This window comes from Salvelinus alpinus, chromosome 5 (genome assembly GCF_045679555.1).
Source record: "Salvelinus alpinus chromosome 5, SLU_Salpinus.1, whole genome shotgun sequence".
NCBI classification, from domain to species: Eukaryota; Metazoa; Chordata; class Actinopteri; order Salmoniformes; family Salmonidae; genus Salvelinus; species Salvelinus alpinus.
Window position 1 is genome coordinate 84,352,279 of NC_092090.1, and position 17,247 is coordinate 84,369,525.

General features: G+C 42.3%; 1 protein-coding gene across 6 annotated transcripts in view; it reads right to left on the minus strand.

Annotated features, from left to right (window-relative positions):
* Nucleotides 1-17,009, minus strand: part of trpm6 (transient receptor potential cation channel, subfamily M, member 6) — a 59,216-nt gene extending 42,207 nt beyond the window's left edge. For 4 of the 6 annotated variants that reach the window (XM_071403838.1, XM_071403835.1, XM_071403837.1 and 1 more), the window contains exons 1-17: nucleotides 16,667-17,008; nucleotides 16,456-16,494; nucleotides 15,478-15,667; nucleotides 14,966-15,179; nucleotides 13,099-13,223; nucleotides 12,691-12,862; nucleotides 12,344-12,518; nucleotides 10,147-10,270; nucleotides 9,903-9,975; nucleotides 9,591-9,691; nucleotides 8,759-8,893; nucleotides 8,167-8,220; nucleotides 7,916-8,056; nucleotides 7,379-7,513; nucleotides 6,875-7,146; nucleotides 4,541-4,769; nucleotides 1-150 (exon numbers count right to left, since the gene is read on the minus strand). In XM_071403838.1, the coding sequence (XP_071259939.1) occupies nucleotides 1-150; nucleotides 4,541-4,769; nucleotides 6,875-7,146; nucleotides 7,379-7,513; nucleotides 7,916-8,056; nucleotides 8,167-8,220; nucleotides 8,759-8,893; nucleotides 9,591-9,691; nucleotides 9,903-9,975; nucleotides 10,147-10,270; nucleotides 12,344-12,518; nucleotides 12,691-12,862; nucleotides 13,099-13,223; nucleotides 14,966-15,179; nucleotides 15,478-15,667; nucleotides 16,456-16,484 (2,319 nt within the window). In that variant the 5' untranslated portion in view covers nucleotides 16,485-16,494; nucleotides 16,667-17,008. Of the gene's footprint in view, nucleotides 151-4,540; nucleotides 4,770-6,874; nucleotides 7,147-7,378; nucleotides 7,514-7,915; nucleotides 8,057-8,166; nucleotides 8,221-8,758; nucleotides 8,894-9,590; nucleotides 9,692-9,902; nucleotides 9,976-10,146; nucleotides 10,271-12,343; nucleotides 12,519-12,690; nucleotides 12,863-13,098; nucleotides 13,224-14,965; nucleotides 15,180-15,477; nucleotides 15,668-16,455; nucleotides 16,495-16,666 lie in introns of all 6 variants that reach the window. The other 2 variants (XR_011675206.1, XM_071403836.1) reach the window with 2 other exon arrangements.
* Nucleotides 17,010-17,247: the final 238 nt, after the last annotated feature.

The following is a 17,247-nucleotide window of genomic DNA, read 5'->3' on the forward strand; positions in this document are numbered from 1 at the left end:
CGTATGCTCCCCCTCCTGGGCTGCCTCTGGTCTTCCCGTGTCCCAACCAAACTGCAAAGCCTCCTGGGACTGGGGCACATGGGACATCTCTGCCTGGCTCTTAAACTCCAATAGCAGGATGGCAGGGGGCATGAGGATGCTCAGGATGATCTAACACACACCCAGGGAATAAGATTCAGACACATAAACACAAGTCTAATCTGAGGGGTAACTGCTGGAACAGCATAACATCGACTGACATTAACTTCTTGAGGGCAGGGGGCAGCATTTTCACTTTCGGGAAAAATAGCATGCCAAGATTCAACTGCTTGCTACTCATCCCCAGAATATAAGATATGCATATTATTAGTAGATTTGGATAGAAAACACTCTGAAGTTTCTAAAACTGTTTGAATCATGTCTGTGAGAATAACAGAACTTATGTAGCAGGCAAAACCCTGAGGACAAACCATTCAGAATTTGTATTTTTTTGATGTCACTGTCTTTTCAATTAGTTTTTTAGAGACACTAGATTTCTAATGGACTTGCTTGCAGTTCCTACCGCTTCCACTGGATGTCACCAGTCCTTGGAAATCGGTTGAGGTTATTCCTTTGTGTAGTGAAGAAGTAGGGCTATCGTAAATGAGGGTCACATGAAGTAAATATTTTGAGAGAGTCACGTTACAAAAAAAGATGCGTCAGTTTGTTTTCTTTTGTATTGGACACAGATCATCCCGTCTTCAAATTGATCGATTATTAACGTTTAAAAATACCTAACGTTGTATTACCAAAGTAGTTTGAAATGTTTTGGTAAAGTTTACATGTAACTTTTGATATATTTTGTATGACTTGGCGAAAGTTGGAAGCTGTGTTTTTCTGGATGAAACGGTCCAAATAAATTGACATTTTGGATATATATCGACGGAATTAATCGAACAAAAGTACCATTTGTGATGTTTATGGGACATATTGGAGTGCCAACAAAAGAATTTCGTCAAAGGTAAGGCATGATTTGTATTTTATTTCTGCGTTTTGTGTCGTGCTTGCAGTGATGAAATATGCTTCTCTCTTTGTTTACTTTTGTGCTATCATCAGATAATAGCATCTTATCCTTTCATTGCTACCCATCCCGGATCCGGGAGCATCCTCATCAAAAAAGCTGACTAGCATAGCCTAGCCTAACGCGACAGGGATATCATATAATATAATTTTCATGAAATTACAAGTCCAATACAGCAAATGAAAGATAAACATCTTGTGAATCCAGCCATCATTTCCGATTTTTAAAATGTTTTACAGCGAAAACACAATATGTATTTCTATTAGCTAACCACAATAGCAAAAGACTCAACCGCATATTTTCACAATTTTTCTACCGCATAGGTAGCTATCACAAAACCGACCAAATAGAGATATAATTAGTCACTAACCAAGAAACAACTTCATCAGATGACAGTCTTATAACATATTATACAATAAATTTATGTTTTGTTCGGAAATGTGCATATTTGAGGTATAAATCATAGTTTTACATTGCAGCTACCATCAAAAATATCACCAAAGCAGCCAGAATAATTACAGAGAGCAACGTGAAATACCTAAATACTAATCATAAAACATTTATGAAAAATACATGGTGTACAGCAAATGAAAGATAAACATCTTGTGAATCCAGCCAATATTTCAAATTTTTTAAGTGTTTTACAGCGAAAACACAATATAGCATTATATTAGCTTACCACAATAGCCAAACACACAAATGCATTTATTAGCAGCAAAAGGTAGTGATCGCAAAAACCAGCAAAAGATATAAAATTAATCACTAACCTTGACCAACTTCATCAGATGACAGTCTTATAACATCAGGTTATACAATACACTTATGTTTTGTTCGAAAATGTGCATATTTAGAGCTGCAAACCGTGGTTATACATTGTGAATATGTAGCATCGATTCACCAAATTGTCCGGAGCTATTTTGGACACTCACCTAATCTGACCAAAGAACTCATCATAAACTTTACTAAAAAATACATGTTGGACAGCAAATGAAAGATACACTAGTTCTTAATGCAACCGCCGTGTTAGATTTAAAAAAAATAACTTTACCATAACAAAAAGCTTACGTTATAGCGAGACAGCGCCCGCCAAAACGCGAATAATAGGACTCAACATTTTCCACAGAAATACGAAATAACATCATAAATTGTTCTTACTTTTGCTGAGCTTCCATCAGAATCTTGTACAAGGAGTCCTTTGTCCAGAATAAATCGTTGTTTGGTTTTAGAATGTCCTTCTCTCCTGTCGAATTCGCTCCACAAGGCTAGCCAATGTTGATGACGTTCCCAATTTCTCTCGACGCAGAGAAAGGAAAACTCCAAAAGTCCCATTAAACGTTGAATAAACTGATGAAACTCGGTTGAAAAAACCTACTTTATGATGTTTTTCTAATATGTATCAAATAAAAACAAAGCCGGAGATATTAGCCGTGTATACCGAACGCTTATCATAAGACAATAGGGAGGTGCTTCCCGCGCCTAGGTAGAGAAAGGAAATTCTGGACACGTCATTCCAAGAGCTCTTGTTCGACCTCAGATCAAGCTAGACACCCCATTCCACCTTCCACTGCCTGTTGATATCTAGTGGAAGGCGTATGCAGTGCATGCATATCCATAAATATAAGGCAATTCAATAGGCAGGCCCTGGAACAGAGCATCGTTTTCAGATTTTTCACTTCCTGTCTGGAAGTTTGCTGCAAAATGAGTTCTGTTTTACTCACAGATATAATTCAAACAGTTTTAGAAACTTGAGAGTGTTTTCTATCCAATAGTAATAATAATATGCATATTGTACGATCTAGAATAGAGTACGAGGCAGTTTAATTTGGGCACGATTTTTTCCAAAGTGGAAACAGCGCCCCCATATTGACAAGAAGTTAAGCTTTCGCCGAAAAGCTTTTTTGAAATCTGACATGTTGGCTGGATTCACAACGAGTGTAGCTTTAATTTGGTATCTTACATGTGCGATTTAATGAAAGTTTGATTTTTATATCATGTTATTTGAATATGGCGCGCCGTATTTTCCCTGGCTATTGGCCGGTGGGACGTTTGCGTCCCACCTGCCCCAGAGAAGTTAATAGACAAAAAATTAACTTCAACTACTGGTTATTTATGCTGTCAATCAATCTTAGCATGGAAACAACACTCAGGTGCACTGGCTCTGCTTTTCAGAATCTTTAAACACTCAAACTGGTGGGACTTGGGTCCAATACAGCCCATGATTTAATGCAATCCGCAGTTGTCTTAGTAAGTTGCATTAGTAAGTCGCCTTGGTAAGTTGTCTTAGAAGTAAGTTGTCTTAGTAAGTCGCCTTAGTAAGTTGTCTTAGTAAGTCGCCTTAGTAAGTTGTCTTAGTAAGTTGTCTTAGTAAGTCGCCTTAGTAAGTCGCCTTAGTAAGTCGCCTTGGTAAGTTGTCTTGGAAGTAAGTTGTCTTAGTAAGTCACCTTAGTAAGTTGTCTTAGAAGTAAGTTGTCTTAGTAAGTTGCCTTAGTAAGTCGTCTTAGAAGTAAGTTGTCTTAGTAAGTCGCCTTAGTAAGTTGCCTTAGTAAGTTGTCTTCTTAGTAAGTTGTCTTGGTAAGATGTCTTAGTAAGTCGCCTTAGTAAGTTGTCTTGGTAAGATGTCTTAGTAAGTCGCCTTAGTAAGTCGCCTTAGTAAGTTGTCTTGGTAAGTTGTCTTAGAAGGAAGTTGTCTTAGAAGGAAGTTGTCTTAGAAGGAAGTTGTCTTAGTAAGTTGCCTCAGTAAGTTGCCTTAGTAAGTCGCCTTAGTAAGTTCTCTTAGTAAGTTGTCTTAGTAAGTCGCCCTGGTAAGTCGCCTTGGTAATTTGTCTTGGTAAGTCGCCTAGGTAAGTCGCCTTAGTAAGTCGTCTTGGTAAGTTGTCTTAGAAGTAAGTTGTCTTAGAAGTAAGTTGTCTTAGAAAGTTGCCTTAGTAAGTTGCCTTAGTAAGTTGTCTTAGAAGTAAGTTGTCTTAGAAGTAAGTTGTCTTAGAAGTAAGTTGTCTTAGAAGTAAGTTGTCTTAGAAGTAAGTTGCCTTAGAAGTAAGTTGCCTTAGAAGTAAGTTGCCTTAGAAGTAAGTTGTCTTAGAAGTAAGTTGTCTTAGAAGTAAGTTGCCTTAGTAAGTTGCCTTAGTAAGTTGCCTTAGTAAGTTGCCTTAGTAAGTTGTCTTAGAAGTAAGTTGTCTTAGAAGTAAGTTGCCTTAGTAAGTTGTCTTAGAAGTAAGTTGTCTTGGTAAGTTGTCTTAGAAGTAAGTTGTCTTAGTAAATTGCCTTAGTAAGTTGTCTTGGTAAGTTGTCTTAGAAGTAAGTTGTCTTAGTAAGTTGTCTTAGAAGTAAGTTGTCTTAGTAAGTTGTCTTAGAAGTAAGTTGTCTTAGTAAGTTGTCTTAGAAGTAAGTTGTCTTAGTAAGTGCGGCACACAGATTTCGACGGAAAGGAAATACAGGGTTGCTCTCCGGATCTCTGTGAAAACAATTTTCCCCCTGAGGCAAAAAGGACTTTGAGAGCCTGACCTTGAACCAGGAGTTCTTCCTCATGTTGAGGCGGCCGGTCCACAGGTCGGTGAGCAGCATCTGGGTGCAGGAGTGGGAGACGAAGGGGCGGAGCCGGGAAGACACAGCCATCTGCAGGCAGGTGAAGTGGCTCCAGGCCTCCATCTCCGAAGTCAGCAGTTTCATGGCCATGCGCTCGTTCTGTCTGAAGGCACGGTCCAGCACATCCACCGCCAGCTGACCAAAGTCCCTACAGCCATCCATGCCACAACCCACCAACATTGAGAAACACCGACCGGAAAACATACACTCAAAAACATAGTAATATACACACACAACCACAAAAGTTCACTCTGCTGAAACAACATACACAAAATCCCAGAGGCACACAGAGAGTTTGGGACTATAAAGTTCTATCTGCATTTTTTTTATATATATATATATATATATATATATATATATATATATATATATATATATATATATATACAGTGGGGAGAACAAGTATTTGATACACTGCCGATTTTGCAGGTTTTCCTACTTACAAAGCATGTAGAGGTCTGTCATTTTTATCATAGGTACACTTCAACTGTGAGAGACGGAATCTAAAACAAAAATCCAGAAAATCACATTGTATGATTTTTAAATAATTAATTTGCATTTTATTGCATGACATAAGTATTTGATCACCTACCAACCAGTAAGAATTCCGGCTCTCACAGACCTGTTAGTTTTTCTTTAAGAAGCCCTCCTGTTCTCCACTCATTACCTGTATTAACTGCACCTGTTTGAACTCGTTACCTGTATAAAAGACACCTGTCCACACACTCAATCAAACAGATTCCAACCTCTCCACAATGGCCAAGACCAGAGAGCTGTGTAAGGACATCAGGGATAAAATTGTAGACCTGCACAAGGCTGGGATGGGCTACAGGACAATAGGCAAGCAGCTTGGTGAGAAGGAAACAACTGTTGGCGCAATTATTAGAAAATGGAAGAAGTTCAAGATGACGGTCAATCACCCTCGGTCTGGGGCTCCATGCAAGATTTCACCTCGTGGGGCATCAATGATCATGAGGAAGGTGAGGGATCAGCCCAGAACTACACGGCAGGACCTGGTCAATGACCTGAAGAGAGCTGGGACCACAGTCTCAAAGAAAACCATTAGTAACACACTACGCCGTCATGGATTAAAATCCTGCAGCGCACGCAAGGTCCCCCTGCTTAAGCCAGTGCATGTCCAGGCCCGTCTGAAGTTTGCCAATGACCATCTGGATGATCCAGAGGAGGAATGGGAGAAGGTCATGTGGTCTGATGAGACAAAAATAGAGCTTTTTGGTCTAAACTCCACTCGCCGTGTTTGGAGGAAGAAGAAGGATGAGTACAACCCCAAGAACACCATCCCAACCGTGAAGCATGGAGGTGGAAACATCATTCTTTGGGGATGCTTTTCTGCAAAGGGGACAGGACGACTGCACCGTATTGAGGGGAGGATGGATGGGGCCATGTATCGCGAGATCTTGGCCAACAACCTCCTTCCCTCAGTAAGAGCATTGAAGATGGGTCGTGGCTGGGTCTTCCAGCATGACAACGACACGAAGCACACAGCCATGGCAACTAAGGAGTGGCTCCGTAAGAAGCATCTCAAGGTCCTGGAGTGGCCTAGCCAGTCTCCAGACCTGAACCCAATAGAAAATCTTTGGAGGGAGCTGAAAGTCCGTATTGCCCAGCGACAGCCCCGAAACCTGAAGGATCTGGAGAAGATCTGTAGGGAGGAGTGGGCCAAAATCCCTGCTGCAGTGTGTGCAAACCTAGTCAAGAACTACAGGAAACGTATGATCTCTGTAATTGCAAACAAAGGTTTCTGTACCAAATATTAAGTTCTGCTTTTCTGATGTATCAAATACTTATGTCATGCAATAAAATGCAAATTAATTACTTAAAAATCATACAATGTGATTTTCTGGATTTTTGTTTTAGATTCCGTCTCTCATAGTTGAAGTGTACCTATGATAAAAATTACAGACCTCTACATGCTTTGTAAGTAGGAAAACCTGCAAAATCGTCAGTGTATCAAATACTTGTTCTCCCCACTGTATATATATATATATATATGTATTGACATAGCCTTGTACTGTTCAATGTTCTCTACCTATACAGTAGTCTAAATACTCCAATTCATGTTGTTAAGCTCAAAAATATAAGATAAAAATCCCTTCCACCATTCAAATCAATGAGTCTTCAGAACATTAAAGCCAATTATCTCAGAAACTTTTTGTAGATAGAAGATTATAGTCCCAAGCTCTCGACACTACTACTACACAACACATTTGATGTTTACGAGGAAACACTGACATAGAGTAGGTTTTGAGCTGCTCCGCCGTGGTGTCATCCATGTTGCTCTGCCGAAACTCGTAGGCCATGGCACGGTACAGTTTACAGGCCACTGTAGCCCGGGCCATGGCCTCCTCCCCGTGCTGCCACAGGAACAGCGCCATCTGCTGCCGCCTCTGCAGCACAGCCCACACAAACAGGTCATTGAAGTTGTAAACAAACAGTGGAGACTCGCCCAGCTCAGAGCTCTGCTGCTGGGCCACCTTCAGGTCCCTGAGCACCATGGATCTTTCCTGTAGAGATAGAGGAGAGAGAGGAGGAAGGGGAGAGGCAGCCAGCCAATTAGAACACTAATGTACAGGGGGTATTTGTAGCCACAGAATATACAGTACTAGCTATCAAAAGCCTGTGTGTTTGTGTTTCAGTGTGTAAGTGGAGACAAGTGTCTTTAAAATACCTCTCATTTGTAAGACATGTTAGTTCTGTCACAGATTTGTTTTGGCTGGTCCCATATCTTTCACAGACCTTGCGTTTATAGGGCTGAGCAGTGCGGAAGAAGGGTGGCCTTGATGGACTGCTGTTAGGGCTTTGGTGCGGGTGGAGGGTGCAGTCTGCCCTCCTCTTTTTGTTAAGGGGTCCTGAACTATCCCGTCCAGTCTCCTGGAAATGATGGTCACTTAAATCAGTGCAGAGTACACAAAGGCATATTTAACAAGGTAAAATGTCCTAAACAAAAACAAGACAACAACTCAAAAGAGAAAAACTGCTATATTAATGGTGACCGTTTATACAGAAATGCTTGAGGGCCTTAAGGTGGTATCTTGCTCTGAGTGTATACAGAAATCTAACATGGGCTGCGTTTCAGGCAACTTTGCAGTCGTGGTCCAGGTATCATCCAATGGCTGCGTGCCATGTCATTGACTATGTAGTTAGGCTTCATATTGCTATATCATATGTGGTCAGCTGATAGGCCTACAATATGTTAAACACCTACCCAGGCGCTGTGAGATTTAGCAGGCAACTGCAAAATAGTCATCCTGAAACGTGACCATGGTCTCTTACCTTGCAATGGGCATATAGGAGGTTATAGTGGGCCCGGAAGTGTTTCCGTGTGTATGTGCTCCGATAGGCTCCTCCTATCAGATACTCAATTACCTGCCCCACATCTATGAGGGAGACTCTGTATCCTTTAGGTATATGAGTCTACACAGAAACACAAACACACACACACCTGAGTAATTGAAACTCAATATTTCCACACGCAAAATACTGTAGACATAAACACACACAAAATTTAGTTTCACAATATTCACCTGTTTCACATCTTCCACGAGAAGATGGAGAAAATTGTCTGTTGGTCCCTGCTGCTATAAAAAATAATGGCATGTCATGTCTTCATTATCCACAATCAGAAACCATCAAACGCAAACCAGACTTCAGTGGCTAGTTATCTGGATTACAATACAACATTTGTTCCTATGGAATGAAGTGGTCGACCAGATGAAAAGTTGTCCTTTCAACTTTTAGAAAACAACTTCCACAATAGTTAATAGATAATAGATAATAGATAATATATTTACAAATTTACAAAGTTATTAATTATTGAATATTGTTTATAACTCGAACGACCATTCACAGCTGGACTCATGACAAAGAGCTCTGTGATCTACAAAACATCTTCAAACTGTGGGAAAACCAAACAACCAACGAGAGACTTACACTGTATTACTGTGAATGCAATTACAACCGCTGCTATGACAATTGTGGTATATGAGTTAGCTAATGGCCACTGTACTGTCAATAGGAAAACACAGAATTGCTTCTTCATGTACAGCATACAATAGGTTGTAACTCATAAATACAGAGCTGAAAAGAACAAGAGAGAGAAAGTGATCAAGTCATTACCGTGTTATAGAGTTCTTCCAGGCGTGACACGGTCAGGAAGCGGTTCATGGTCATACCGTTGTCGATCAGCAGTTTGACAAAGCCGACCCGGTCCATAACCAGAGCATCCAGCATGGCCTGCTCCAACGAGCCTACCTAGACAGACAACCACAAGCCCACCATAAAGCCTGACTGCCATACCATCAAACACAAACATATTGGGGCGGCAGGAAAGCCTAGTGGTTAGAGCGTTGGGCTAGTAACCGAAAGGTTGCTAGTTCGAATCCCCGAGCTGACAAGGTTACACATCTGTCGTTCTGCCCCTGAACTAGGCAGTTAACCCACTGTTCCTAGGCCGCCATTGAAAATAAGAATTTGTTCTTAACTGGCTTGCGTAGTTAAATAAAGGTAAAATTTAAAAACGCACAGCAATTTCAGTTGACTCCCCCCACCAGAAAAAAAATATTATAATAAAAAAACAGGGACACACTACACAAACGGAGCGTAGTCCGCTGAATTTTTGGAACCTACCGTATACGACGCTCAATCGCTACGTTTGCGTAGTGTTTAGCAGGCTTAAGCAGCCTTGCCCTGCCCCCTGGTCTGTCTTACATTTACATTTGAGTCATTTAGCAGACGCTCCAGAGAGACTTACAGTTAATGCATTATTCTGACGGTGGCTAGCAATGCCAACCACATCTCAAGTTAAATAAAAAATTAAGAAAAATGTCTTAGTAACATTTTCCTCAATAAAGCAGCTGTCAGCAAAGTCAGTGCTAGCAAGAAACGGCATTTTTTTTGTGCAAAAAAGGTAAGTACAACGGTAGGGTGTGAGTTGTTTTGTTTTTTTTACCTGCCAGTGCTGGCCATACACAAGGATGTGTTTTTTAGCTATGTCTGCTCGGTCCCATGCCAGAGCTGTACTGAGCTGCTCCCCAGGAGACGCCTTGGTGCCTGTCAATCATCACAGCATCTGTGGGCCCAATCTTAACCAGACATCAGCCCTGCATAACTTTTGTAGATCATGCATAGATCTATAGGTCATTTGTGTAAAAAAACTCTGATTTCAAGTTAGGATTCAGCCCAGAGAACACATAGAACAGACAAGACAAGACTGGGTCATTCCAGTGACTGACACAGGCATAAAGGCCAGGAGGAGCGATACCTTTCAGTGTGGCCGTCAAAATGGCACAGTCTGCCTCCTGTTGATCCTCAGATTCCGAGTCGAAGATTGTGATCTGTGTTTTATAAAGATAGAAATGGGCAAGGATGGGATGGTTTTCCCAGGTTAAACCCTAGTCCTGGATTAAAAATCATTCTCAAATGAGAATCTCAATTGAGAGTGCATTTTAGTCAATGACTAGGCTTAATCTGTGCCCGGGAACCCGGTCCACAGTCACGTTACTCACAGACTGTCTGTAGTCCATACACTCCATCAGAAGGTTGTAGAGCTGGCTGGCGTCTGCTCTCTCCAGGCCAAACATGCCCCCTATCCTCAGCAGGAAGTCCTGCTGGATGTCTGTGTCCAGCTGCCTGTAAACAGTACCAACACAGTATACATATACTGGTACACCAGTAAAGTAAGACATAGGCTAACAACCTGGGTCCTTTTGGCTCAACTACATGCTAAGATCTGAGCTCTGGTTAGCAAGCTGCCTCATACACCTGCCTCCACTCTCATTTCTCAATTGGCATGTTTTGGCCCCAAAATACGGCCTGTGTTATGCCTCTGGACACCTACAGTATACCGCAAACACACTGACGACAAAGATAAATGAGCCCTGAGATTTTCCTCAGCCCATTAATCTGACCAGGTAAAACTCTGAGCCTCCCACTGGGTGAGGGCTCAGCAAACTTGATTTAAAACAGCAACATTTTCTCTACACCCCATGGCAAAATGTGCAGAATTGCATGAAATTAACTTTAAAACAAAAAATATATACAGTTGAAGTCGGGAGTTTACATACACCTAAGCCAAATACATTTAAACTCAGTTTTTCACAATTTCTGACATTTAATCCTAGTAAAAATTCCCTGTCTTAAGTCAGTTAGGATCACCACTTTATTTTAATAATGTGAAATGTCAGAATAATAGCAGAGAGAATTATTTATTTCATATTTTATTTCTTTCATCACATTCCCAGTGGGTTAGAAGTTTACATACACTCAATTAGTATTTGGTAGCATTGCCTTTACATTGTTTTACTTGGGTCAAATGTATCAGGTAGCCTTCCACAAGCTTCCCACAATAAGTTGGGTGAATTTTGGCCCATTCCTCCTGACAGAGCTGGTGTAACTGAGTCAGGTTTGTAGGCCTCCTTGCTCGTACACACTTTTTCAGTTCTGCCCACAAATATCTATAGGATTGAGGTCAGGTCTTTGTGATGGCCACTCCAATACCTTGACTTTGTTGTCCTTAAGCCATTTTGCCACAACATTGGAAGTATGCTTAGGGTCATTGTCCATTTGGAAGACCCATTTGCGACCAAGCTTTAACTTCCTGACTGATGTCTTGAGATGTTGCTTCAATATATCCACATAATTTTCCTCCCTCATGATGCCATCTATTTTGTGAAGTGCACCAGTCCCTCCTGCAGCAAAGCACCCCCACAACATGATAAGATTTTTTATGGCGGTTTTGGAGCAGTGGCTTCTTCCTTGCTGATCGCCCTTTCAGGTTATGCCGGCATAGGACTCGTTTTACTGTGGATATAGATACTTTTGTACCTGTTTCCTCCAGCATCTTCACAAGGTCCTTTGCTGTAGCTCTGGGATTGATTTGCACTTTTCGCACCAAAGTAATTTAATCTCTAGGAGACAGAACGTGTCTCCTTCCTAAGCGGTATGACGGCTGCGTGGTCCCATGGTGTTATACTTGCGCACTATTGTTTGTACAGATGAACGTGGTACCTTCAGGCGTTTGGAAATTGCTCCCAAGGATGAACCAGACTTGTGGAGGTCTACAATTTTTTTTCTGAGGTCTTGGCTGATTTATTTTGATTTTCCCACGATGTCAAGCAAAGAGGCACTGAGTTTGAAGGTAGGTCTTGAAATACATCCACAGGTACACCTCCAATCAGAAGCTTCTAAAGCCATGACATAATTTACCGGAAATTTCCAAGCTGTTTAAAGGCACAGTCAACTTGTATGTAAACTGTATGTAAACTTCTGACCCACTGAAATTGTGATACAGTGAATTATAGGTGAAATAATCTGTCTGTAAACAATTGTTGGAAAAATTACTTGTGTCATGCACAAAGTAGATGTCCTAACCGACTTGCCAAAACTATATTTTGTTCACAAAAAATTTGTGGAGTGGTTGAAAAACGAGTTTTAATGACTCCAACCTAAGTGTATGTAAACTTCTGACTTCAAGTGTATATACACTCGCTATCACGAGGGGGGCCGCTAAAATGTTTTGCTCGCAGGGGGGGTATGGATGTGGGTACAAAGACCCACAAGCCACTGCGGCCCCTCTTGATGAGTTACGTTTTTTGTTGCCCCCACCTCGATCAAAGTTGCCCATCCCTGCTCCACTGCACATGAACACCAAAGTCTTAAAGGCGTAAAAGCCATTATATGCATGACTACAGCGGCACTCCACACCTGTCTATAGCAGTCTGTTTGTGTAAGAATGCCAGCAGGTCAGCTGCCCGACCTGATCCCTCGAAGACAAACACAGGCACGGGGGGCACACTGCTCACGTACTCCAGCACCATGGACACAATGTCAGGGCCGCCCTCCACCACCACACATACCACTGGCACACCCTGGTTAAGCCCTACCAGAGAGGTAAACATCACACACACACAGACAGACATATTGTTACACACGTGTATTACAATACTCTCTCTCACACACACACTGCAATGCATTCTCTCTCTTTCTTTCTCACACCCATTCACATACACACACTCTCTCTTTCACACACACACAGTCACACACACACTCACGAGGGTGGATCTTCTGCAGTTGAATGTGTCTCTCCAGCTTCCTCCTCAGTCCCAGCTGGCAGCCATGTTTTCCCAGAGTTCCATCGTCCACTAACAGGAAGTGGGAGTGCAGGCCGTTCAGACACACCCTCTTACTCAAGGGGTTTCCCAGAGGCTGGTAGGGCCTGAGCACCTGGGTCAGGTATCAGAACACAGGTCAGAGAGAAAGCAGAAGAGGATATGAGATAGGCCAAGCGGGAAAGTGAGAGCACATGGCAGCTCAAGAAAGATAAAAGGTGACATTTTCATGGGGCAAATTAGTACAGATCTGTGCAAAAAATCCTGCAAACCTTATTATAATGTGACAGCGTGATTTAATTTGAAACTTTCCTTAAAAGCACTGATATCTTTACAGAGAACAACACTCACATCTCTCCCTATAAGGTCACTGTGATTGTCAATTACACCCCAGGGCGTGACCCCTACAGCATTCCTCTTCCTGAGGTCGTGGGTGCCATATGTTTTCACAGCCTCCCCTACGTACCGGGACACACCTAGGAGGGGCAGATTCTCAGTTCACTAACAGTGCCTTCGGAAAGTATTCAGAACCCTTGACTTTTTCCACATTTTGTTACGTTACAGCCTTATTCTAAAATTTATTAAATATTTTTTTCTCCTCATCAATCTACATACAATACCCCATAATCACAAAGCAAAAGGTTTTTAGATTTTTTTGCTAATTTATAAAACATAAAAAACTTAAATATCACATTTACGTAAGTATTCAGACCCTTTACTCAGTACTTTGTTGAAGCACCTTTGGCAGCGATTGCAGCATTGATTCTTCTTGGGTATGACCCTACAAGCTTGGCACACCAGTATTTGGGGAGTTCCTCCCATTCTTCTCTGCAGATCCTCTTAAGCTCTGTCAGGTTGGATGGGGAGCGTTGCTGCTCAGGTATTTCCAGGTCTCTCCAGAGATGTTTGATCGGGTTCAAGTCCGGGCTCTGGCTGGGCCACTCAAGGACATTCAGAGACTTGTCCCGAAGCCCCCCATCTGTTGTCTTGGCTGCACCTCGGTCTAAGGACCTGAGAGCTCTGGAGCAGGTTTTAATCTAGGATCTCACTTTACTTTGCTCTGTTCATCTTTGCCTCAATCTTGACTAGTCTCCCAGTCCCTGCCGCTGAAAGACATCCCCACAGCATGATGCTGCCACCATCACGCTTCACCTTAGGGATGGTGCCAGGTTGTGTCCAGACGTGAGGCTTGGCATTCAGGCCAAAGAGTTCAATATTGGTTTCATCAGACCAGAGAATCTTGTTTCTCATGGTCTGAGAGTCTTTAGGTGCCTTTTGGCAAACTCCAAGCGAACTGTCATATGCCCTTTACTGAGGAGTGGCTTCTGTCTGGCCACTCTACCAGGCCTGATTGGTGGAGTGCTGCAGAGATGGTTGTCCTTATGGAAGTTTCTCCCATCTCCACAGAAGAGCTCTATCAGAGTGACCATTGGGTTCTTGGTCACCTCTTTGAGAAAGGCCCTTCTCCCCCGATTGCTCAGTTTGGCCGGGCGGCCAGGTCTAGGAAGAGTCTTGGTGGTTCCAAACTTCTTCCATTTAAGAATGATGGAGGCCACTGTGTTCTTGGGGACCTTCAATGCTACAGAAATGTTTTGGTACCCTTCCCCAGACCTGTGCCTCGACACAATCCTGTCTCAGAATTCTACGGACAATTCCTTTGACCTCAAGGCTTGATTTTTGCTCTGACATGCACTGTCAACTGTGGGACCTTATATGGACAGATGTGTGCCTTTCCAATCATGTCCAATCAATTGAATTTACCACAGGTGGACTCCAATCCAGTTGTAGAAACATCTCAAGGATGATCAATGGAAACAGGATGCACCTGACCTCAATTTCGAGTCTCATAGCAAAGCGTCTGAATACTTACGTAAATATATATATATTTTTTTTTAACAGAAATGTTTTCGCTTTGTCATTATGGGGTATTGTGTGTATTATTTTTTATTTAATACATTTTAGAATAAGGCTGTAACATTACAAAATGAGGAACAAGTCAAGGCGTCTGAATACTTTCCGAAGCCCCTGCATATACATACAAACACATATAAACTGATCTACAACACATATAAACAAGTACATGTAATACACACCACACACACAGTATAATACATGTAAAATGAGCCCAAAATCACACACATATGCTGACATCCACACGTGCTTACTGTCTTCATTAAAAGCAAATTGCAAATTCATCAGCATTATTTCACACACATACCTGTGTTGATGCCGTCTGTGAGTATCCAGGCTCCAGTGCTCTGGGCTGCTGTGATCAGGCCTTTGCTAAAGGCCTGTCTAACCTTGAGAGGGAGGGGGAAGTTCTCTGTCCCCCCATGAACAGTCAGCAGTAGTTTAGGCCGTTCCATCTGCCATTCACTCCGCATCAGCTGCAGCAGAGCCTCAGCCTTGGCATCGACCGCAACACGAACATACTGAACGGTCAACACAAAAAGCATGGTCAGGTCAAACACATTAATATGAGATAACAGCTAGTCCTCGTTGGCATCCTATTTGGCATTACACTGCAGTTGGCATATTGCCCATGCACAGTTTGACACACAAACACCACGTTTTTGTTACTCTGAGTTTCAGACATCCAAAACCGTTCCTAACAAGCTTCTAAATGGTAAATACAAGTGGGAAACTCAGGTGGCATCATTGCACCCCTTGTTTCCCAGTTGGATATTTCTGAGTTCCGACTAGCACATGAACGCAGCAATAGCTACAGACCTTGGCATGGCAGTTACGTCCAGCACTGTCCTGGAAGTCAATGGTTCCGTAGGCATCGGTGGCACTGGTTTGTGTGTGGCACTCCACTGACCACTCCTCTTGCTGCCCTGTCCCAGGCCCAGGCCAGCTGGACATGGAAGGGCCAGTCTCCAGCAAGGTGTGCTCCCCTACCAGACGTCCACAGCAGCATCTGGGGGTTAGGGGGAGAGAGCCAAAACTCAAACCTTTCTGGTTGTAAAACATTGGCACAAAAATGCATTGTTGTTTCTATAAATGTCGTGATAGTATACACTGAGTATACCAAACATTAAGAACACCTTCCTAATATTGAGTTGCACCCCCTTCCTCAATTTGTTGGGGCATGGACTGTACAAGGTGTCGAAAGTATTCCACAAGGATGCTGGCCCATGTTGTCTCCAATGCTTCCCACAGTTGTGTCAAGTTGGCTAGATGTCCTTTTGGTGGTGGACCATTGTTGATACACACGAGAAACTGTTGAGCATGAAAAACCCAACAGCGTTTCAGTTCTTGACACAAACCGGTACTCTTGGCACCTACCCAGTTCAATTAAAAATAATTCACCCTCTGAATGGCACACATACACAATCCATGTCTCAATTTTCTCAAAGTTTAAAAATATTTTGTTAACCTGTCTCCTTCCCTTGATCTACAATAATTAAAGTGGATTTAACAAGTGACATCAATAAGGGATCATAGTCTTCACCTGGATTCACCTGGTCATTCTGTCATACTCAGTGTATATGGAATTACTTTCTGTAAGTGTACTTTTACACTAAAATGGACAATCTCACTCTAAACACACACACACACACACACACACACACACACACACACACACACACACACACACACACACACACACACACACACACACACACACACACACACACACACACACACACACACACACACACACAGACACAAACACAACCAAACACACAGTAAGCAAAGTCATACCTTATTAGGTTTTGGCATACTTGACACATTGGAAAACATCTGCAACAAACAGGAAATTATACATCAGCAACATAACCGCTTTTACTAGAACAGTTAGCATTACCAAAAGTTAGCATTTCTGCCTACCACGGTAAATATCATAATTCCAGCACTACTGTCCATTATCATATGAGATTTTGACACTGCTCAGCAAATACCAATTCCAGCTCACCTGTGTAGGTCTCGGCATGCTGGGATGAATTTACCACATGCTCTCTTGCAGAAGGTGTCTTCAATCCAAGATCTCCGTGACTGGAACACAACACACAACAAATTAACACAATGCTTTCTGGGGGAGGAATACCATGAAAGCCTTGATACTATTACAATGTCTAACGCATAACCTTTTGAGAAGAATTTGTGAGAGACATCAATGCTGTGCTATCAGTCTAACAGAAGCTACCTAATGCTGTATCTGACTAAAAGAACAAATCGAACATAACAGTCTGTTCATTTCTGAAGACTGAGAGAAAACCGAGACCAATGTCATTGGACTGTAGCCCAGCTCCCTCCAACACTCAACATCACAGTGAGCCTTCGTCATGTTACTCCACATTCGTCAGAGCCTCAATCATGTATTTCCTGAAAGGCTCTTGCTCAACATTGGCCCAGCTCAAAATAGAAACATACACACATCCCTTTCCTGTGATTATCTAACATGCTTCAGACCTTGAGTGTTGTTGAGTGTTGTGTGCATGTGTAGTTTCCATCCTCCTCTGTGTACATTGACTTCAATGCAAAACCTAGGAGGCT